We start from the raw sequence: 23,636 nt of genomic DNA on the forward strand, positions 1-23,636 counted from the left end.
ACCTCTATCTTTAAGGATCATTTTCAGTGTATACTAAATGCTAAGTAGGTAAGGTTTTTTTGTTTCATTGGTTGGTGTTGTTTTTTTTTTGTGGGGAGGGAGAGGATGGGCAAGGGGATTGCTTTTGATTTATTTTGTTCTTTGCATTTTAAAGATGTCAGTATATTTTCTTTTGGCATCCATAAATATATGTCATTTGTGTGTCTTATTTTTGTTCCTTATTTTGTTCCTATGTTTTTCTTCAAGCTTTTTAAATATTATGTCTTTGATTTTCAACAGTTTTACCATGATATGTGTAGATGTAGTGTCCTTTGTTTTTAACATGCTTTGGGTTATTTCAATTTGGGGGAGACTGTATGATTAGATCTTTCTATATTGCTTCTTCCCAATTCTTTTTCTTTTCCTTTTTGGACTTTAGTTACACAAATATTAGACCTTTTTAATTCATCATGTTTGTTATTGCTCTGTTCTGGTTTTACACATTTTCTTCCTTTTTGCTTTAGTATGAATACAGGTATACCTCTGAGATATTGTGGGTTCAATTCAAGACAACCACAGTAAAAGCAAATAACACAATAAAGCGAGTCTGATGAGTTTTTTGGTTTCCTGATGCCTGTAGAAGTCATGTTTACACTATACTATGGTCCATTAACTGCATAATAGCATATTCTAGAAAAGCAATGTGCATACCTTAATTTAATAGTGTTTTATTGCTAAAAAATGCTATCATCTGAGCTTTCAGTGAGGTATCACTGATCACAGATCACTGTAACAAATATAATAATAATGAAAAAGTTTGAAATATTGCCATTACCAAAATGCAGCAAAGACACAAAGTGAGCACATGCTATTGGAAAAGTGGCGCTGACAGACTTGCTCATGCAGGGTTGCCATAAACCTTCCGTTTATAAGAAAATACAGTTATCTGCAAAGTGCAGTAAAACAAGCTATGCCAGTATTTCTACTGATCTGTCATTTCACTAAATCTGTCTTCTGTGTTCTCTAATCTTCTGCTGTCTTCTCAGTAAATCCAGTGAGTTTGTAATATCAGATATTGCATTTTTCTTTCTTTTTAAAAATTTTTAATGTTTATTTATTTTTGAGAGATTGAGAGAGAGACCAATCCTGAGCAGGGGAGGGACAGAGAGAGAGACACAGAATCAGAAGCAGGCTCCGGGCTCTGAGCTGTCAGCACAGAGCCGGTGTGGGACTTGAAGCCACGAACCACAAAATCATGCATGACCTGAGCTGAAGTCAGATATTTAACCGACTGAGCCACCCAGTGCCCCATATATTGCATTTTTCAATGTTAGAATGTCCATTTAATATTCTTTTATAGATTTCAGTTCTCTGTTGAAAATACCCATAGATTTAGCCATTTGGCCCATCTCTTCCTCTGTTTTCTTGAACATATGCGTAGGCTTATCATGTTGGTTTCTTTAGGATTATATTGAATATACACGTTGGAGGAAATTGATATCTTTACTATATTCACTTTTCCAGTCCATGACTATTTGTATCTTCCTATATATCTAAATCTTTTATTTCTCTCAACAGTAGGTTATAGTTTTCTCCATAGAGGTATTTTATATATCTTGTTAGATAATTCCAAAAATTATATAATTTTTGATGCCATTGTTTTATTCATCTGTTTTGAAATTTTACTTTATAACTGTGGCTCATGTATAAAAGCGGAAATATAATTTACTTTTGTATATGACTTTATATTCAGCAACTTTGCCTAAGTTCCTTCATTAATTCTAATAATGTATTGGTAGATTCTCTTGTTATTTTTGTAAACCCGTAATATTATGTTTTATTTGGGGCACCTAGGTGTCCCAACTTGGTCTCAGGTCATGATCTTGTATGACCTCTTGAGTTTGAGCCCCACATTGGGCTCTGTGCTGACAGCTTGGAGCCGGGAGTCTGCTTCAGATTCTGTGTCTCCCTCTCTCTCTGCCCCTCCCCTGCTCATGTCTCTCTCTCTGAAAAGTAAATAAACATTTTAAAAAACAGTTATTTTATATTTTACAATTCTTATACTTCTTACGCTAAGACTTCCAATAGAATGCTGAATAGAGAAGTGCCATGTTCTTGACTCAAGGAGGTAAATATATCATATTAGCTCAAGCCTTTTATTTAAATATCCATTGTATTGGGGTGCCTGGGTAGCTCAGTTGGTTGAGCGTCTGACTTTGGCGAGGTCATGATCTTGTGGTTCGTGAGTTCGAGCCCCACGTCAGGCTCTGTGCTGACAGCTCAGAGCCCGGAGCCTGCTTCAGACTCTGTGTCTCCCTCTCTCTCTGCTCTTCCCCCACTCATTCTCTGTCTCTCTCTCAAAAAATGAATAAACATTAAAAAAAATCCATTATAAGATTAAGAAATTCTCTTCTAGTCTTGTTTTATGAAGAGCATTAAACTTAAACTGTTTTTCTGAATCAATTGAGATGATTGTATGATTTTTCTTCTTTATTATATTAACTTGGAAAACATCGTTGATTGATTGTAAAATATTAAACAGGTTTTGTCAGTATTAATCACTTTTTTTATTGTTACCAGTCTTATAAATGGATTTCATTGTAATTTTCTGATTGTAGTTAATTCCCTTGTCATATTCTTCTGGCCATTTTGATTTGCTTCTTTATAAATTGTATTTATATTCTTTGCCCTTTTTATATGGCATTGCCCATGTTTTTTTGTGTGTGAATTTTTATCTGGGATAGATAATCTATATCTAGTATATCAACACAGGTTTCTCCCACATGCTGCTAATTAACTTATGCTTTTTTTGGCCATAAGGATTTTTTTTTAATTTTCATGCAAATATGTCTTTTTCTTTATATCATCTGAATTTTCTTTAATGGGTCAAAAGGTTTCCAAATTTTTAAATCCTTTAGATAGACAATGCATGCATGTGAGTATGCATTGGCACTCACACACATGCATGACATTTAATCTAATTGGAAATCTAACATTTTTCTGGATTATTTTTTTGATAGTTACTATTCAAACGAATTTTATTTTATTGGGTATTTTGATTAGAATTAAATTTGGGGCACCTTGGTGGCTCAGTCATTTGAGCCTCTCACTGTTGGTTTTGGCTCTGGTCATGACTTCATGGTTCGTGAGTTCAAGCACCATGTCAGGCTCTGTGCTGACAGCACGGAGCCTGCTTAGGATTCTCTCTCTCTCTCTCTCTCTCTCTCTCTCTCTCTCTCTCTCCCCTCCCCTCCCCTCCCCTCCCCTGCTTGTGCTCCCTTTCAAAATAAATAAATAAACATTTAAAAAAAAGAATCATATTAAATCTATATATTGATTTTTGGAATGTTATTTTTATGCTATTCAAGAATTTAAGTATGTCTTAATCTTTGCGCCATCTTGTTTTGTGTTTGTCAGTAACATTTTGTTTTCTTCATTTAAGTTCTTACAGCTTTTTCAGTAAATTGATTCTTGTGCAATGTGTGTATTTTTGTCTTTATTATGGATGACATTTTTCCTATTTCCCTTTCTAAGTTTTTATTTTTAGTTTATCTTTTTAAAATTTTTAAATGTTTATTTATTTTTGAGAGAGAGACAGAGACAGAGACAGAGTGTGAACTGGGGAGGGGCCAATAGTGAGGGAGATACAGAATCCAAAGCAGACTCCAGGCTCTGAGCTGTCAGCACAGAGCCCGAGGTAGGGGGACTCAAACCCATGAACTATAAGATTATGACCTGAGCCTAAGTCAGATGCTTAACCAACTGAGCCACCCAGGAGCCCCTATTTTAAATAAAGCAATTCTTTCTTTCTCTGTGTCTATCAATGTAAAATTTTATATGCAGACACCTCACTGAATTATTTTTTTAAATACATTAAGTTATTTCCTTTGACATTTTAGATCTTCCAAATGTGTGGGTAATATCATCATTGATAAGAACTAGTGTTTTTTATCCAATATTCTATTTCTTTTCCTTCTTACTACATTCATTAGGCATTCTAAAGCAATCTTTAATAACGGTGCTAACTGGCATCCTTGTTCCTGATTTTAATAGACATGATTTTATAGCAGAACAGTAGCTGAATGAGCAAAAACACAGATGTGACCTCTATCACAATTTGTTGATGAGGCATTGGTATAGGGAAGATAGTCAAAACATGAGCAACACTATAGTTTTGTTCTTGATTGACTAGGAAGAAATACAAGGTAAAGTAACTAAAATACACTCATACACAACTTATTTTCCTAAGGAAGTTAACCGAAATAGGCACAGTTCCTGGTATTCTGGTGTTATGGTAGGACTACCAGCAACACAAAGTGTCCACTTAACTTTAGTGATAATGATTTGAAATTGAGAACAGTAAGCCAGACTCTTTTTTTCCCCTACTTATTTCAGCCATGTATGTGCAAACATAATACACAGAAAATTGAATATATAAGGGGTTGGGATTTCTCCATGTGGGTAAAATGAGTTGAAGATACATGTCAGAAAGTGGGTTTTACCATAAGAGACTCTTAAAACCTGAGAACAAACTGAGGGTTGATGGGGGGAGGGGGCGTGGTGGGAGGGAGAGGAGGGTGAGTGATAGGTATTGAGGAGGGCATCTGTTGGGATGAGCCCTGGGTGTTGTATGGAAACCAGTTTGACAATAAATTGCATATTAAAAAAAAAAAGAAAAGAACTTAAAATGCTTATATATATATATATACACACACACATATATATATGTGTGTATATACATATACACACATATATATATGTGTGTGTGTATATATATATATATATATAAACATTTGTATATGTTTCTATAGTATCAGGGCATTGTAGGTACGGTTGGGTAACATTTTTAAAGTTGGGGTAGTAGAGGGAGATAAATGGAAAAATAGGATGTTAGAGGGTGGAATATTTAACACTGAAAATTTTGAGGAGATAAATGGAAAAATAGGATGTTAGAAGGTAGAATATTTAACACTGAAAATTCCTCATTAGAGAGGAATTGAGAGGCCCAGATTGGAAGGATTCTTGATGGAACTCCAGCAATCAACTAAATTAGTTAAGAAAGAATTAGTGTTGGGGAGATCTCCTGACTATGAGCTAGAAAGTAACGTCTTCAAGGAATGAATGAGAGTGACCTGTTTGTCTTATAGATAATTGCAATAAGTTGTTCTGAGGTAAATCCATTCTCTCCTGGCATCAATTAAAAGTATGGGGGGGGGGCGCCTGTGTGACTCAGTGAGTTAAGTATTCGACTTCAGCTCAGGTCATGATCTTGCGGTTTACAAGTCCGAGCCCCACATTCGGCTCTGTGCTGACAGCTCAGAGTCTTTAGCCTGCTTCAGATTCTGTATCTCCCTCTCTCTCTGCTCCTCCCCCTCTTATGCACTGTTTCTTTCTCAAAAATACATAAAAAACATTTAAAAAAGTTTTAAAAAAAAGTATGGGGAATTTCTGAGCAATTGGAAGTAGTTAGCAATTACCAGAAACAAATAAAAGCAATTCGTTAATGATTTAAAATACAACATTTTGGTCCATAAATATTAGTTTCACCAAAAGGAGAAAGAAAGTAAACTATATGTTACTCACCCTAAACATCATTAGGTATAATTAAAATGAAATTTAGCTATCACATGCCTAATCATTTATCAATTTTTATACATAACCGTTTACTCAGTAATTATTTGTTGTAAGTGAGATTTTTGAATTTTGCTGTAAATGCTGTTACAGGTAAAATTCAAGTTATTTTGAGAATGTAGCATGATTTTTCTTTTTTGTTGTTGTTGTTTCAGAGATTTCTCCTGAAAGGGAGAAGTACAAACCTTTAATTACTGGAGAAGAAAAAGTAAAATATATTTCACTTGAAATGAATCCATCAGCTACTGTTGATTCTTCTGATGAAACAAACAGTCCAGAGTTTAATGAGGCATCTCCACAGACGTCACTGAAACCAGAAGGAAATGTGGATGGTATTTTAATAGGTCAAAATGAGCTGTATTCAATTTAATAATACCTTAATTTCTTCTATATAAACAGGTCTTTATAAACAAATTATCAAAACATGCGTATATGTTTGGGTGATTCATCCCAAATTAGGTTCATGTTTTTCTATGTTTAATAACTGGTCTGGATTTTTAAATGCTGCATAATAAATCACCCCAAAACTTAGTGTTAAAACAACAATGATTTTATTATATCTCATTATTTTGTGTATCAGGAGTTGAGTCAAGGCTTGACTAACCTAATTTTTGTCATTCATGTACTTTTATCTCTGGTATCACTTAGTGGTATTTAGTCAGCAACATGGTCTGATGGGTTCAAGATGGCTTCACTGTTGTCTTTGCAGATATGGCTGGAAGGCTGTGTTAAGACTGCCCCCCCTCCGCTCTTCATGTAGTCTCCATACCTTTTCCATATGTTCTTTCCAGCAAGGTAGTCTGACTTTTTATATGGTGGGCCAGGGCTCACGGATCCTAGGCAAAAGCTATTTTAACTTTTAAAAGCTAATCTCAACTGGCACAGTATCACTTCTGCCACTTCATTGGTCAGAGCAATCACAAGGCCAGCCTAAAGCCACACGGAGATGAAGCACTCTCCAAATTAAGAGTGTTAAATAATTTGCAGCTGTTAATATCCCATAGTCTGCCACTAGCCAAAAATTGTTTACATTTTCCCTCACATGCACAATGCACTCACCCCTTCTTAAAGCCTCATCTTATTATTTAAAGGGCTTAAAGCCTAAGGGGCATCTGGGTGGCTCAGTCAACTAAGCATCCAACTCTGGATTTTGGCTCAGGTCATGATCTCATAGTTTGTGAGATCGAGCCTGATGTCATTCTCCATGCTGCAGAGCCTATTTGCGATTCTCCCTCTCTCTCTCTCTCTCTCTCTCTCTCTCTCTCTCTCTCTCTCTCTCTCTTTCTCTCTCTCCTCCCACCCCTTGCTCTCTCACTTTTCCTCAAAGAAATAAACTGTACAAAAAGGTTGGGAGCTCAAAGCCTAAAGATGTTATCCAAGTCAGGCCTATATAGGGTATAAGTCTTTGAGTATAGTTACTCTTAATCTGAAGACCTATAAGCAAAAAAGAGAAGTTACTTGCCTTCTATATATCTAACATTCAGTATTGAAAGAAAAATAGAGACTACTTTTCACAAATGAGGAAAATGGGGGACACATATCAATCATTGGTCCGTAGAAATTCTGAAAGGCAGCCAGGCGTAGCAATTTAGCTTGCTTTCTTTGCACCAAAGTTGGTGCCCTCAAGGGCTTTTCTAAACTATCTTTCTTTCCTTTGCAATCCAAGCTGATGGTGTTTCTGCAAGTTGAAAATTAGTAATTTTGTGGGTTTTGTATGAATGATATCGACATTCACTATATTTGACCACTCTTCTTTTTTTTTTTTTCTTCCTTCTTTCCTTATTTTCTTCTTCCTTCCTTTCTTTTCTTCTTTCCTTTTTCTTTGGCTCCTCTCTTCTTTCAGTTGCCCATAGGAAGCTGTGAGACAGTGCTGTTGAGATTCTTAAAAATCCTTTTGTCTAACAAAGAGTCTGGGAAGCATGCCTTTAAATCTTTCTGTGCCATAACAGAAGGTCTTACGTCTATACACTTGACTTCATCTTTGCCCTGAGACCACATTTTACTGCCCTGAATTCAGTATTTGTTTTGAGGCCATGTTTTCCCGTAAGCTCCTGTTGCCTGGAAGGAATTAACTTAGGCTTTCTCTTCTAAATTGTTGCCATAAACTAAATAGTTCTTTCTTCAATTAATCTCTGTCTTCTTGAGCTTTATCAGAGGCTACTGAAGAAGCTAGTTGACATTTTTAATATTCTGCTTAGATAGCACCATAGCTAGATCATTAAATCTCTTTGGTATATTTTCTATCATCATTGTTATTATAAGTACCAAATTTTCTGCCACTGTATAACAAGAATCTCCTTTTCTCTAGCATCCAGAAATTTTTTTCACTGTCCGGTCTCTCATCAACAGTCTCCTCTTGAAGCACTTTTAACTTCTGCCTGCTGCCAAGTCCCAAAACCAGTGCACATGTTTTAAGCTTTTGTTGTGTTAGCACCCTATTGTCAGATATGAAATTCTGTTTCAGTTATCTGTTCCTGCAAAACAAATTATTCCCCAGACTTAATGGCTTAAAATAACTAATTTTATCTCATGCTTTAGTGGGTTAGGAATTGGGAAAGTTCTTTCCCACGTGGCATCATTACCACTCAATGCTATTCACCTGTCAGCTGGACTTATGCAGGAAGGGGCAAGATGGTGTCATTCCCATGCATGGTGTCTTGGCAGAGCTCACCTGGGCCTGTTTAGGTGATTCCCTCTCCTTATTTTAGTCTCAGGAACTTGCCATGTGGTCTTCCCAGAATAAACTTCTTTCATGGTGGCTTGCAGAGTCCAGTGCAGAAGCTGCCAGTTTTCTTGAAGACTAGAGCTGAAACTGGCATAGCAACATTTCAACTGTACTCAATTGGTTAAGACAATCACAGTGCCGTACCAAATTCAAGGGGAGGGGAGGTAGAGGCCCCTTCTAGATGAGAGGAATGTTAGACCTTGCTAGATGTGTAACCATCTTTAACTCACCGCAGTAACTTAAATAGTTTTACTTAATAGAAGTATAGTTAGTAGGTACCTTATGCCTTTTATTAAAAACAACAACAACAACAACCAAAACCCTGTTAGGCATATAATAGAGGCTATACAGCTTAGTGCAAGTTGGCAAACATTGTCTACAAAGAGCCTTAGGCTTTGAGGGCAATACAATCACAAATCTAGTTTGTAGAATAAGTCATATTGGTATGACTTAAGGTACTAATTAATAATTATTCACTGAAAAATAAAAGATTTTCCCCCCAAGTGCTTACCTCGTACAAGTAAGCAAAAAAAAAAAAAAATCATTTGAATAAAGGATAAAAACTTTAAGGATTGGCACAATATCAATTATCTTTTAGGACAAGCTATTTGGAAACTTTAAAAATAGAGAATGAAAGATTACCGGGATTCCAGGAAAAAAGAGAGGGTGATGGTGGCTTAAACAAGAGCATTGAGAATCTGAATTGGAGAGGAAAAAGAGAAATCAACAAATGAAGACAGTAACTTTTCTCATTAATATTTACTGTAAGAAAATATCAACCAGGAGTTAACAAGATTAAAGATCTACAGATAAAATATTTAATTTTTGTTTATAATTAGTATGTTAGCCTAAAATTAGGTAGTGATCATTTGTAGAAAATTTATTCAAATTTCTATATATGGATTTTGCTTTGAGACATGTTTATTGTTATGTTTTTGCTTTTCAGAACCTGATGGCTTGGAAACAGAAGTTCTACAAGAGCCAGATGGAGCAAACAAAAATGGTAGCTTGCCATGCACGATTATTGATGTATGGATTAGTGAGATAAAAGATACAAAGGAAACTGAGTATGTTACCTCTTTTTCCTTACATTTCAAAACGTGGGTCCCTTTTGTAATACCTTTATCTAAAATACTGTAATAACCTAATACTGCCTTGTATCCTATTATTATAATACCTTATAAATAATTTAATTTTTGGAAAAGTATTACACTCAAGTGGTTCAGAAATCAAGTATATAAAGTTATAGAGAAAAAAGTCTGTTTTCCTACTCTGTCCTCATCCAGCAAATTCCCATTGTCTCCTCCTTCCAGATATTTTTAATCTATACAAAGCAAAAGTGTATAGTCTCCCTCCCTTTTAAATAAAGTTGCTAGTGTAATGGATACAGTACTTGCACCTTTTTTACTTTTAGTCAGTAACCTGGGAATTTTTTCATATTAATACGTAGAAAACTTCATCTTTTTTTCTTATTTTATGGCTACTTGGTATTCCCTTGTATGGATATACCACAACTCAATAAGTTTTCCACATTAATTGTTATTCTACACTAATTGACCTTGCAAATGATGTTGCAATGAATAACCTTTTACATAGGTCATTTTGCGTGTATATATCATGTAGGATAGATACATAGAAGTATAATTGCTGGGTCAGTTGTGTTTTTATAAATTGCATTTGTAATTCATTTATTGTTCTTCCCAGGGTTTGTACCAATTTACATCCTCAGAAAGAATGTATGAAACCTCCCATTTCCCATTTCCCCTAGCCTTGCCAAACTTAGTATCAAAGTTTTTTATTTTTGCCAATCTGATAGGTTAAGAAATAATATCTTAGTTTATCTCTTATTATTGGTAAAGTGAGCACATTTTTTCAAATGTTTAAATTTCATGTGTATTTCCTTTTCCGTGTGTTCTCTGTATATATCTTTAACCCATTTTAAAAATTTGGTTGTTAGTCTTTTATAAATTAGTAAGAACTCATTAAATATCAGAAATATTTGCTGTGGTTATTATGTGAGTTGTAACACTTTTCCCCCTGTTGACCATTTATATATATATATATTTTTTTGCCATGCAGAAGTTTGTTGTTTGTTTGTTTGTTTGTTTTAGTTGTCATGTTTACCTGGATTTTAATAATCATTCAGAAATACTTTGTTCTTTCTAAGGTTCTCAAGAAATTTTTCAGTCTTTTTTTCTAGTACTTTTACATGGGCACTTTTTACATTTAAATCTTTGATCTATTTGGAATTTATCCTGGCGTATGGATTTAGTTTTTCTTCCAGATGGCTACCCAGTTGTCCAATTCCATTTATTAAAAAGTCCATCTTTCCTGCACAGATTAAAAATGCCACTTTTAATATGTACTAAACTATCTTAATTATTTGAGCTGTTCTTATGCCTTTTTCCCCCTATTCCATTGATCTGTCTTTATTTTTTCTCCATTGGTCTTTATACAATGTGCTGGTACACACTATTTCAGTTAAAATGTAAAATATATTTTAAGATCATTTAAGGCTAATTCCCTTTCATTGTTTTTCTTTTTTGGTTTTCCTGGCTATTCTTGCTTGTGTCATATTTCATTTGAATTTAGAATTTACTAAATTTCACCCACTTTCCCCTAGGAAAAAATACCACTTGGTATTTTAGTGGGGTGTTAAATTCATAAATTAATGTAGGGAAAATCAACTGTTGTTTTCTTCCTGTCCATGAAGAACATGATAGAAGTTTTGAGTATTTTTATACTTTCCTTCATCTAGGTTTTACGCTTTTATTGGTAAGCTTGTTACTAGATAAATTATCTTTTGTTTGGTGTTATAAATGGTCCCTATTCTTCTATGAGATCTTGTAACTAGAAAGTTGTAGATTTCTTTACATTGATTTTGTACCCCACTATTGTTCATGATAGATTTTCAGTTGAATCTTTTGCTTTTCTCAGATATATAATCATATGAAAAAAGTGATGATTTTATGTCTTTCCAATTTTTTTAACACTATTTTTTTTCTGTAATTGTCTTTGTATCTTTTACACAATGTTAAATATTGGAAATAGGGGGTATCTGTGTGTTCTTCTTGACTTTAGTGAAGATGATTCTGTTGTGAATCCTCATTAGGCATAACTATACTTTTTAACTGAGATAGGTATCAATATTTTATTGATTTAAAAAAAAATTTTTTAACGTATTTATTTTTGAGACAGAGAGAGACAGAGCATGAGCAGGGGAGGGGCAGAGAGAGAGGGAGACACAGAATCAGAAGCAGGCTCCAGGCTCTGAGCTGTCAGCACAGAGCCTGATGTGGGGCTCGAACTCACGGACTGTGAGATCATGACCTGACCTGAAGTCGGATGCTCAACCAACTGAGCCACCCAGGCTCCCCTATTTTATTGATTTTTTAAAACGTCAGGAATGAATTTTATTGAATGACTTTTCAGCTTCTATAGAACCGTTCATATAAATGTTTTCCTTTATTTATTAGTACAGTTAGCCTTTGAACAACACTGTTTTGAACTGCATTGATCTTTTTATACATGGTCTTCATATACATTTTTTTCAATAAATATATTGGAAAATTTTTGAAGACTCATGCTAATTTGAAAGAAGTTGTAGGTGAACTGTGTAGCTTGAAATACTGAAAAAATAATTAAAAGTTAGGTATTATTTTAAAAATATGACATATAATACATGTAAAATATGTATTTATCAACTGTTTATGTTATCATTAACACTCTGGTCAACAGTAGTCTATTAGTAATTCAGTTTTGGGGAAGTCAAATTTTTAAAAAAAATTTTTTTAACGTTTATTTTTTGAGAGACTGAGAGAGAGCATAAGCAGGGGAGGGGGAGAGAGAGAGAGAGAGAGAGAGAGAGAGAGAGAGAGAGAGAGGGAATCACAGAATCAGAAGCAGGCTCCAGGCTCTGAGCTGTCAGCACAGAGCCCAACGCGGGGCTCAAACTCAAGAGCTGTGAGATCATGACCTGAGCTGAAGTCGGACGCTTAACCGACTGAGCCACCCAGGCTCCCCAGGGGGGGAGTCAAATTTTATATGCACATTTTTGATTGCATGGGGGAATCAGTACCCCATCCCCCATGTTGTTTAAGGGTTAACTGTATAATTAATTATATTAATATATTAATATAAACTATTCTGGATACCTTAAGTAAACTCTTCTTGGTCATGACATATTATTTAATGCACTTATGTATTTTATGATTTTTATATTAATATTTGCAAAGAATCATCTGCAGTTCCTTTTGTTATGAGAAATCTTTGTTAGATTTTGTTATTCTTATTATGCTTCCTTCATAAAAAGTAATTAGAAGTTTCTTCCTTTGCCATGATCTATAGCAGGGACAGTTGATCTTTTTCTATAAGAACCTGTTATGGGGCGCCTGGGTGGCTCAGTCGGTTGAGCATCTGACTTCAACTCAGGTCATGATCTCAGTTTGTGAGTTCGAGCCCCACGTCGGACTCTGTGCTAACAGCTCAGAGCCTGGAGCCTGCAGCCTGCTTCGGATTCTGTGTCTCCCTCTCTGTCTGCCCCTCCCCTGCTCATGCTCTGTCTCTCTCTGTCTCAAAAATAAATAAAAAATTAAAAAAAAAAGAAGAAGAAGAACCAGTTAGTAAATATTTTAGCCTCAGATAGACGATTTGGTCTGTGATGCAGCTATTCAGCTCTGCCTAGGTATTGCAAAAGCAGCCATAGATGATACATAAACAAATGAGTGTGGCTGTTTCAAGACAACTTTATATATAAAAACAGGAGATGGGCTGGATTTGAAGATGGGCAAAAAGGAATGTATGCAAGAATGCTTATCATAGCAAATAATATAAAATAGTCTAAATAATCATTTATAAGGAAATTGTTAAAAATACTGTGTTTCTGTATACTACACAGCATATGCAGCACTTAAAATAACACGATTTGGAAAAAAAAATGTTAGTTTTGTTTCTAACACCATTCAACAAAACAATATCAAATTTATTAAAGACCTAAGTGTCAAAAAATGGGAGGCAACCTAATAATTAATATCCAGAATTCATAAAGAATTCATGTAAGTTAATAAGAAAAAAGACAAAAAAGTCCAAGAGAAAAAATGGGAAAATAATATGAATATAGTTGTTATCAAAGGACAAAACCATATTATATGGTTAGTAAATACAATTGTATGGTACTTTATGGATTATAGAGAGTCAATACTACTGAGGAAAAAAAGACATCACACTCCTAAGTTCTGACTAACTTTACTCAGTGAAGAACTATGGATGTATGAATGTCAGATACTTGTTCTCCCTCAAAGGAGAGAAGTAAATAAAAGGCAGACCAGAGTTTAGGTGTATCCAGTGAAAGTTTCTTCATAAAATAATATGAAGCCAGGAGGAAGGGAAGTAATAGCATCAAATATTGGTGAGGGATTGGGAATTAGGTGCTTTGAAACATTATGAATATGAATATTAATTGGGAGAGCCAATTTGGAGATCCATTTCCCAGTTTTGTTAGTTTAAAATGTACATTTTGTATAAAATATATCTTTTATTTTTTGGTATCTACTCTAAGATTACTCACACGTGGGTACAAAGAGGCATATGCAAGAATGTTTATTGTAGGAAAGTCAACAAATAATCTGAAAGAGTCTAAATAATCAATAAGGAAGTCGCCAAAAATAGTTTCTGTATGCTGCATTATGTATTGTATACAGCACTTTAAATAGTAAAATGTTACTTCATGTATTAATATGTAAATATGCCCCAAATATCAAATAATTAATGAAATAAAATGATATTGGGTAAAAAAGCATTTCTGTATATTAACACTATATTATTTTTATGTAAATTTAAAATGGAAAAATGGAAATTTAAAATTTAAAATGGAAAAATGTGGTAAGATATATACCAAACTGATAACAGTAAAGTCAACTAGGATTTGAGCAGTTAGGGGAATTCTAAAAGGAATATTACTTTTTTTTTGGTTGAGGTGAAATTCATATAACATAAAATTACCATTTTAGCCATTTTAATGTGTACAATTCAGTAGTATTTAGTACATTCACAGTGTTGTGTAGCCATTACCACTATGTGGTTCCAGAACATTTTCATTTCCCCAAAAGGAAACCCTGGCTCCCATTAAGCAGCCACTTTCAATTTTTCCCTTCCCCCAGCCTTTGTCAACTGCTAATTTCCTTTCTGTCTATGGATTTGCCTATTCTGGATATTTCATATGGAATCATATAGTACGTGGCTTTTTGTATTTGGCTTCTTTCACTTAACCATACATAATGTTTTCAAAGTTTATTTTGTAGGATATACACTTCTTCATTCCTTTTTATGGCTGAAAATCCATTATGTGGAATATATCATATATTTTTATCCGTTCAGCAATTGGTGGGCATTCAGCAGATGATGGTGGGTCGTTTCCAGGATTGTTGCTACCTTTTGTCAGTTGTAAATAGTGCTGGACCTCCCACTAACCCTCATCCCTTTTTCCCATCTTCTCACCTCCCTTCCCTCTGGTAACTACCAGTTTATTCTCTGTATTTATAGGTCTGTTCCTGGTTTATGTTTCCTTCTGTGTTCTTTTTTTTTTTTTTTTTTAGATTGCACATATAAGTGAAATCATATGGTACTTGTGTTTCTCTGTCTTACTTATTTCACTGAACATAAATACCCTCCATGTCTACCTGTGTTATGCAGGTGGCAAGATTTCACTCCTTTTTATGGCCAAGTAATATTCCAGTATGTGCATGCGTGTACACATTCATCTGTCAAAGGACACTTAGGTTGCTTCCAAATCTTGGCTGTTAATAATGCTACAAGAAACATAGGGAAGCATAGATCTTTTTGAATTAGTGTTTTTGTTTTCTTTGGATACTCAGTAGTGGAATTACTGGATTGTATTATATTTCTGTTTTTAATTTTTTGAGAAATCTCCATACTGTTTTTCATAGTGGCTGCACCATTTGCATCCTTACCAACAGGGCACAAGGATTCCTTTTCTTCCACATCCTTACCAACACTTAGTTCTTTTTGATAATAGCCGTTGTAACAGATATAAGATGATATCTTTTTGGAGGTGGTTACCAGTTCATATTTATTGAAATGATTCCTTTTTTCCATTTTTATTGAGAAATAATTGACTTGTATCACTGTAAGTTTAATGCATACAGCATGATGGTTTAATTTGTATATATTGTAAAAGGATCACAATAGATACAGCTAATATCTATCTTTGTTATGAGATGATATCTTATTTGGTTTTGATTTGCATTGTCTGATGGTTAGTGATATCAAGCTTTTTTTTCTGGATTTGTTTCAAATCTTTGGACCGTATTATTCCAATCTTTAAATTTTTGTTAAAAAAATACATGAATTTAATTCCCAGCTATATTGAAATAAAAATTGTTAGTTCTTCTTTACCTTTTTTCCCTTAATTAATTCACTGTCTTCAAGAACTAAAACATTTCTGTGCATATCATTCTATTTTTTTTATACTGTGCTACACACCATTTTTGAAACTTAACACCATTTAATACTAACTGATCTGCAGATTACTTTGCTTAGCTAATAATATATTAACTATCATTCTATATAGCATTTCACATAGATTTCTGTTTCATTTTTTTTAACAGCTGCGTGATATTTTACAGTATTAGTATAGCATGATTGTTTTATATTCTCCACTCTTAAGGGGCATTTTGATTGCTTAAAGTAGTGGTTCTCAGACATTAGCAAGTATTAGAATTATTTTGGTATTCATTAAAATTAATTGGTGGGCCTTATCTCCAAGGTTTGATTTATAGGTCCAGTCTAGGCCCTGAGAAATTGTATTTTGAACAAGTTTCTGTGTGTTCCTAATGTCTAGAGGCCACATTTTGGGAACCACTGTTACAAGAAGTGGTGAGGCTGGCTTTTGTGACTGACTGATTGGTGAAGGTTTTAATAGGGTAAAAAATACAATGTGCTTATGAAAGAAAAATATGTATATCTGTACACATATGAGGAAAATATTATGGAAGAGGGATCATAGAATTCTGGTGAACTTGTACTCTTTTTTCTTTTTTAATTTATGAGTGCTTTTATTTCTAGTAAATTGTATTTTTACTGATGTATCCATCTTGGCAGGTTGGAAGATAAGATCATTGTTCAGCAAGATGAAGTTACTGAAGATGGAATCCCAAGGAATGTGGACCACCTTAGTGAAGTTGATATAAGTAAGCCTTGTTGTGCTAGACTAAATACCTTCTGGAAGGTTATTAATGTGAATCTTTTATTTGGACAACATATTAATAGCATTTCTTGTCAGTTACCTCATTCATTTAAAAAGTGTAGTAGTCATAGAGCATTAGGTTCTCATTAATAAACCTGGATTGTTTGGCAACATGGACAGTAAAACTTTTTGGCCAAGGGGCATCTGAATGGCTCAGTTGGTTAAGCATTCAACTTCAACTTAGGTCATGATCTCACCACTCGTGAGTTCGAGCCCCTCATCAGGCTCTGTGCTGATGACAGCTCAGAACCTGGAGTCTACTTTGGATTTTGTGTCTCCCTCTTTCTCTGCCCTGCCACTGCTCGTGCTCTGTCTCTCTCTGTCTCAAAAATAAATAAATAAATAAATAAATAAATAAATAAATAAATAAATAAATAAATAACTTTTTGACCAATTATTTTATTGAATGTTCAAAACAAAAAGAACTGCTTGCTAAAATTAAGCCAGTATACTAAGAACATTAAGTAAATTGTCTTGTTTTTAATAGTATTAATTAAAATATGAGAAATATAATTTTTCCTATCTAACCTATAGGAACAAAGATAAACTGGAGGTAAATATGAGTGTCTAAACAGTGTGTTTTCGCATTTCCTTACATTTGTGTCTACATATTTGGCATTTAATGGAAGTATATAGCAAATTAATCTGCTTTCTGAAAATAAAACCTAATATCCAAAGATTATTTATAAGGTAATATAATCACATAAATACTTTGGTTTTGTTTTCTTGATAGACATGGAGGTTTTTGAATCCATGTTAAATACTGTGCCTTTTTCAATATCACATAAAACTATTTAAGTACTATATAGACTTATCACAAAATCTTTCCTTTATACCACAGGAACTGAAATAGATGATTCTCAGCACTCCAAATGTGATGTAGATAAATCTGTGCAACCAGAACCAGTTTTCCAAAGAGTGGTTCTTCCAAAACACTTGAACGTAGTCTCTCAAATTCAATCAATTCTGTGTTCACCAGAAGAATCCTTTCCACTTCGATCTCGCTCTGATTCACCACCAAAAAATAAAAACAAAAATTCCTTGCTGATTGGACTTTCAACTGGTCTATTTGATGCAAACAACCCAAAGGCAAGTATGCACCTCAAATAGAAAATATCTATTTTAATAACATTTCTTATTTATTTTCTTTGATAAACCATAATGTTGAATTTTAATCTCTTACACACACACACACACACACACACACACACACACACACAACAGAAGGCCTCCATCTTCTCTTCTGGGATTCTAAAAAGAAGTTGCTATTGAGAGTACAACTAGGACAAAACCTATTTCTTTGGTTCCTTGTTCAGGATTCTTTTTATAGGGTCTACTTTTATTTAAGCAGAAAATCTCTCTTACACCCTCTTACATTATCTCCTCTCTTCACTACTCAACCCTACCTCCATTTTTAGTCTGAGACTAAACTTAAGTAATATATCCTTTCTTTTTTTAAGTTTATTTATTTTGAGAGAGAGAGAGAGAGAGCAAGTGTACACATGGGGGAGGGGAAGAGAGAGGAAGAGAGAGAATCCTGAGCAGGCTCCATGCTGTCAGCCCAGAGCCCAACGTGGGGCTGGATAGTGAGATCATGACCTGAGCCATAATCAAGAGTTGGTACTTAACTGACCAAGCCATCCAGGCACCCCAAGCAATATATCTTAAATGGACAGAAGTACTATTTGCCTAATTTGTATGTAGAAAGACTAATAGATAAGATACTCATATGCACTTTCTGGTGGAAGATTTTCAAACCTCTTATCTTTTCTCACTTGCTATCTTTTTCTTATTTTGAAATTACAATAGTATCTCTATAGAATATTTTAAAATATAAAGGAGTCACATATTTTGTTATATTATGTTTTATATGTGTAATTTTTACATTTATAAAACTTTTTGCCAAAATGGATTATTAGGCATATTTTTTGTAACCTGCTTTTCTGTTTAATAATAATTATAAAATTATTACAAATGTTACTATTGAAAACTGTATTATTATAAAAATTGCATTTTGTCATGGGCACCTGAATTGCTCAGTCTGTTGAGTGACCAACCCTTAATTTTGGCTCAGGTCATGATCTCAAGGTTCATGAGATTGAGCCCCATGTTGGGCTCTTTACTGACAGCGCAAAGCCTGGTTGGGATTCTCCCTCTCTCTGTCTCTCTGTCCCTTCACCACTCATGTGTGCTTTTTCTCTTTCTCAAAATAAATAAATAAGCATTTTTAAAAAATAACATTTTGCCATGTTGTCAAATAATCTCTCATATCATCTATAATGACCATAAATTCCATTGTGCTGCTATGCTATATATAATTTTTAAACTAATCTATTTTTATTGCTGGGCCTTAACTACCTACCTGTGTATCTTTGACAATAGCCACAGTTATTTTCATAAAGTAAATTTCTGTAAGTAGAGTTCAAAAGTTTATATTGTATACCACCTATTTTCCCTTTAAGAAATAGCTTATTATGGGGTCGCCTGGGTGGCTCAGTTGGTTAAGCCTCTGACTTTGACTCAGGTCATGATCTCACAGTTCGTGAGTTTGAGCCCCACATTGGGCTTTCTGCTGCCAGTGCAGAGCCTGCATGGGATCCTCTGTCTTCTTCTTTCTACCCCTCCGCCACTTGTGCTCGCTCACTTTCTCTCTCTCTCTCTCTCTCTCTCTCTCTCTCTCTCTCTCTCTCTCTCACACACACACACACACACACACACACACACACACAAATAAAATAAACATTAAAAAGTAGCTAATAATACCTCAATAGTATATGAGAGTCTGTACTCTAAAGAGCACCGACTGTTATCATTCACTTAAAAATTGTGTATTTAATGAATGAGTGATGGTATTTTTAAAATTTGTGTTTCTGTGTTTGCCACTGATGTTGGACATTTTTTATATGTTTAGGTCTGTATAGGAATGAATTGCCTGAATTCTTTCATCCTTGGCTGTTTTTTAAATATGTCATTTTGATTTTCAATTTAGTTTTCCAGTTGGATATGTTTTTACTTTATGGAGTGTTGTCTTAATCTTATTTTAAATGTAGAGAGTGCTAAATTCTCTTACTTGTCTAATAGCATTCAAACTTTCAAAGATGTAAACTATGAAAACAAACGTTATGATCTTCAGAGTTAGAGAATAAGGCCTACTTGTGGAACAGAGAAGGATTATCATGTAATTCATACACTTGTTCCTTTCTGGTAAAGGTGTGTAGCTAATTGTCTTTAGCCTAGAGATTTTTAATAATTTATTCTGTGTATAAAGTTAACATTCCTGGAGAGCTTGGGTGCTCAGTCAGTTAAGCCTCTGACTCTTGACTTTGGCTCAGGTAATGATCTCATGGTTCGTAGTTTCAAGCCCCATGTCAGGCTCTATGCTGACAGTGCAGAACCTGCTTGGGATTCTCTCTCTTTCCTTATCTCTCTGCCTCTCCCCAACTCGCATGCTCTGCCTCTCTCTCAAAATAAAGAAATAAACTTAAGAAAAAATGTTAACATTCCTTGCATAATACATTTTAATTTTTTATTTTCTTTCATGACCTTAGTTCAGCCTTAGTTGTTCTATAGAAGTACTTGCTTCGGAAGTAAGCACAACAAAATAGATTTCATGTAGGGGAATGACTGTAAGAGGAAGGGCAAGAAAGAACCCTAGAAAGCCAAAGCAGTTTGTAGCCATTTAAGGCAAGGACAGAAGGCCATACCTCCCTATTTCTTAAATCTTTGAGGTCATGAGAGTTCATCACTGGGCCCAAATAGTAAATACTTGGTGTTCATAATAGTCACCTTGAAATGTGGAGAAAAAGTAAAATTTATTTTGAAACGTATAGATAATCTGTCTACTAAGTGGAATAATTTGAGCTCTTAACAAGGATTTTTGTTAAAAGTCTTTTTTAAAAATGTTAATTATGCTACTTACCTTTTTTTTAATGTTTATTTTTGAGAGGGAGAGAGAGTGCGTGCACGAGTGTGTACAAGGCAGGGAGAGACAGAGAGAGAGAGGAGAGAGAGAGAGAGAGAGAGAGAGAGAGAGAGAGAGAGAGAGAGAGAAGAGAGAGAGAGAGAGAGAGAATGAATCCCAAGCAGGCTCCACACTCAGCAAAGAGCCTGACCCTGGGTTCAGTCTGATGATCATGAGATTATGACCTGAACCAAGATCAAGTTGGATGCTTAACCGACTGAGCTACCCAGGCAACCCTGTGGTTTTTTTTTATTACTATTAAAGGAAATTCTCCTTGTACTCTGAATCCTAACCTCTCTCACCTCAAGGATTAACTCCTTTACTTTGGTCACACTTGTATCAACTTTTCTATAGTAGATCATTTCCTCAACATACATGTTCTTGTAAGTCCCATCATAATTAGCAAACTTCTCTTCTCTTGACAACATGTCCTTCTCCAGCTACCACCCCTTTTCTCTGTTCCCTTTACAACCAAACATCTTCAATATGTTGTATCTTTGCAGTCTCCACTTCCAAATACATTCCAATATGACTTTCATCCCACTCCTCCATTAAAACTGCTCTTGTCAAATTAGTTACTAATACATTGCCAAATTCCGTGTACCTTTTTCTCTCATCTTTCTTGTTTTTTTTCTTCCAACAGAGTTGATATACACTTTATTTGTAAAATCATTTTTATATCTTGGCTTGCTTTATATCACATTTTCCTCGGCGCTCATGAATCACCCTTTAGTCTCCTTTACTGGTGGCTTCTACTCTAACAGATATCCTTAAAAGAATGTGTATTCTATCATTGTGTGGAATGTTTTGTAAATGTCAAGAATTAAGTCAAATTGGTTGCTAGTGTTGTTCAAGTCTTCTTTATCTTCTATTTTGTCTAGTTGTATCATTTGATGAGAAAAGATTGAAAAAACTATATTTGCATAATTGTCTTTTCATTTGTGTCTATTTTTGTTCCATGTATTTTGAAACTTTGCCCTTGAGTGAATAAAAATTCAGTATTGCTGTCTTCTGGATATTGAATTGATAGGTTTATTGTTATGAAGTGTCCCTTTTTGTTTGATAGTGGTGTCCTTACTAATTGTCTTTCTACTTATTTATCAATTACTGAGAAAGGAGTGTTAAAATTTCCAGTCAATTTAATGCATGTTAATAATCTTTATATAGTCTTAAAAAATTGACCTCTTTAATCATTATGAAATGACTCTTTATTCTTGGTCATATCACTTTGTTCTGAAATCTGTTTTGTCCAATTTTAATACAGCCATTCCAGCTTTCTGATGATTAATGTCTATGAGGTATATATATTTTACATCCTTTACTTTTAATCACACTGATTTTATATGTAAAGTGGATTTTTTGTAGCTATCATCTAGTCAAGTCTTTTTAACCAGCCTGACAATCTCTTTTATTCAAAGTGATTAGACAATTTACTTGTTATGTAATTTTTTATATATTATTGATATGATTAATTTTAAACCTACCATTTTGCTATTTGTTTTCTATTTGTCTCATCACTTTTTCTTCTTGTATTTACTTTAATTCTCCCTTCTTTTGGATTGAGTATTTTTAGCATTTTATTTAATCTCTACTATTTGCTTTTAAAGATAGACCTTTTCAAATATTTAGTTGTAATTCTCAGTTTTCAATATACAGTTTTAGCTTTTTACAATCTTTCTTTAATATACCACTATATTTATTTAACATATTTAACATATTTAATATACCACAGTATTTATTTAACATATTTAACAATATACTTCCATTTCCACTCTCTTGTCTGTCCTTTTGGCATTGTTGTCGTATATATTATGTCCATATGTTATAAACACCACAATAAATTTTTATCATTTTTGCTTTAAACATTATCTTTTACAGAAAGTAAAAAATTGAGAGTCTATATATTTACCATTTCGGACATTCTTCATTACTTTGTGTAGAATTCAGGTTTCTATCTGGTATCTATCACTTCTGCACCTTTTAAGAACTTCCTTTAACATTCTTGTGCAGCCCTGTTGGTGATGACTTTTTTTTCCTCTTTTATTTAAAAACCTTTTTGTTACACTTTCATTTTGAAAAGCTATTTCTAGTAGGTCTAGAATTATATTATCGTCTGGGTTGTATTATTTCTGACAACAAACACTGTAAATTATGTAGCTTTCATAAGGTAGTAGTAATAGAGTGACTTGATTTATTAAGTAAGGTAAGGTAAATTTGTAATAGTTCAAAATGAAATCATCTCAAGATGTGATCTTCTCATGCTATCACTTATATAAGAACACAGTCTAGGTTACCAAACAGAATAGTTACTTGTCCTTCCCTTTAGACCTCCCTCATTTTAGAGGATGGCGAATACAGGGTGGAGAGAGACCAGATGTGTTCCACCAATAGTTTTCTGATCTGTGGAGTAGAGTGGAAAACTAATCTCTATAAAAATATTAAGAATTTCTTTACTCATTATAGCAAATGGAGAGTGGGGGGGGGATATTGATGTGTAATTCACCAATAGCATATATGTCTTAAATGTCTTGTTTTAATTTGCTAAAATATCAATTATTATATAATGTCTATAATTTTTGCCTTTGCTAAATGTTCATAATTTTTTTAATGTTTTAGATCCACTTTTCACCTGGTTTATGGGTTGAAGTGAGGATATATTTGTAGAAGCTATTTTTAAGAAACAGTGTTACAGTTTAATTTTAGTAAGCAGAAGTTAAATAAATATGTTCATTATAATCCATTCTGTACTATAACCAGAGTATCGCTAATTCATAATTTTATTTGAAAAATACTACAGATGAAACTGTGAGTTAACAGAATTCTTTTAAGTAGAATTATATGTGGAGTTCTGTTATTAGTATACTTACTACTTAATTTATTCACTATCTTATGTGGTTCTCTTCATTTTTGAGAAAAAGAACTTAACCAACAAACAAAAACATCTAAAAAAATCTGTCAAAGAAGACTGTGAACTTAAAGGGTTTTCAATATAGGATAGATAAGCTGTTGGATTGAGGGTACATAGATCTATTCCAGGAGGAAAGTTGTGAAATTACATACCTCTTAAAATTTCTAAC

General features: G+C 33.9%; 1 protein-coding gene across 10 annotated transcripts in view; it reads left to right on the plus strand.

Annotated features, from left to right (window-relative positions):
- Positions 1-23,636, plus strand: part of NEK1 (NIMA related kinase 1) — a 228,338-nt gene that overhangs the window by 171,323 nt on the left and 33,379 nt on the right. For 6 of the 10 annotated variants that reach the window (XM_023252678.2, XM_023252680.2, XM_023252681.2 and 3 more), the window contains 4 exons: positions 5,766-5,954; positions 9,282-9,402; positions 16,454-16,542; positions 17,440-17,687. In XM_023252678.2, the coding sequence (XP_023108446.1) occupies positions 5,766-5,954; positions 9,282-9,402; positions 16,454-16,542; positions 17,440-17,687 (647 nt within the window). The remainder of the gene's footprint in view (positions 1-5,765; positions 5,955-9,281; positions 9,403-16,453; positions 16,543-17,439; positions 17,688-23,636) is intronic. The other 4 variants (XM_045055687.1, XM_023252679.2, XM_019828726.3 and 1 more) reach the window with 2 other exon arrangements.

The sequence above is a fragment of the Felis catus genome, chromosome B1 (genome assembly GCF_018350175.1).
Source record: "Felis catus isolate Fca126 chromosome B1, F.catus_Fca126_mat1.0, whole genome shotgun sequence".
NCBI classification, from domain to species: Eukaryota; Metazoa; Chordata; class Mammalia; order Carnivora; family Felidae; genus Felis; species Felis catus.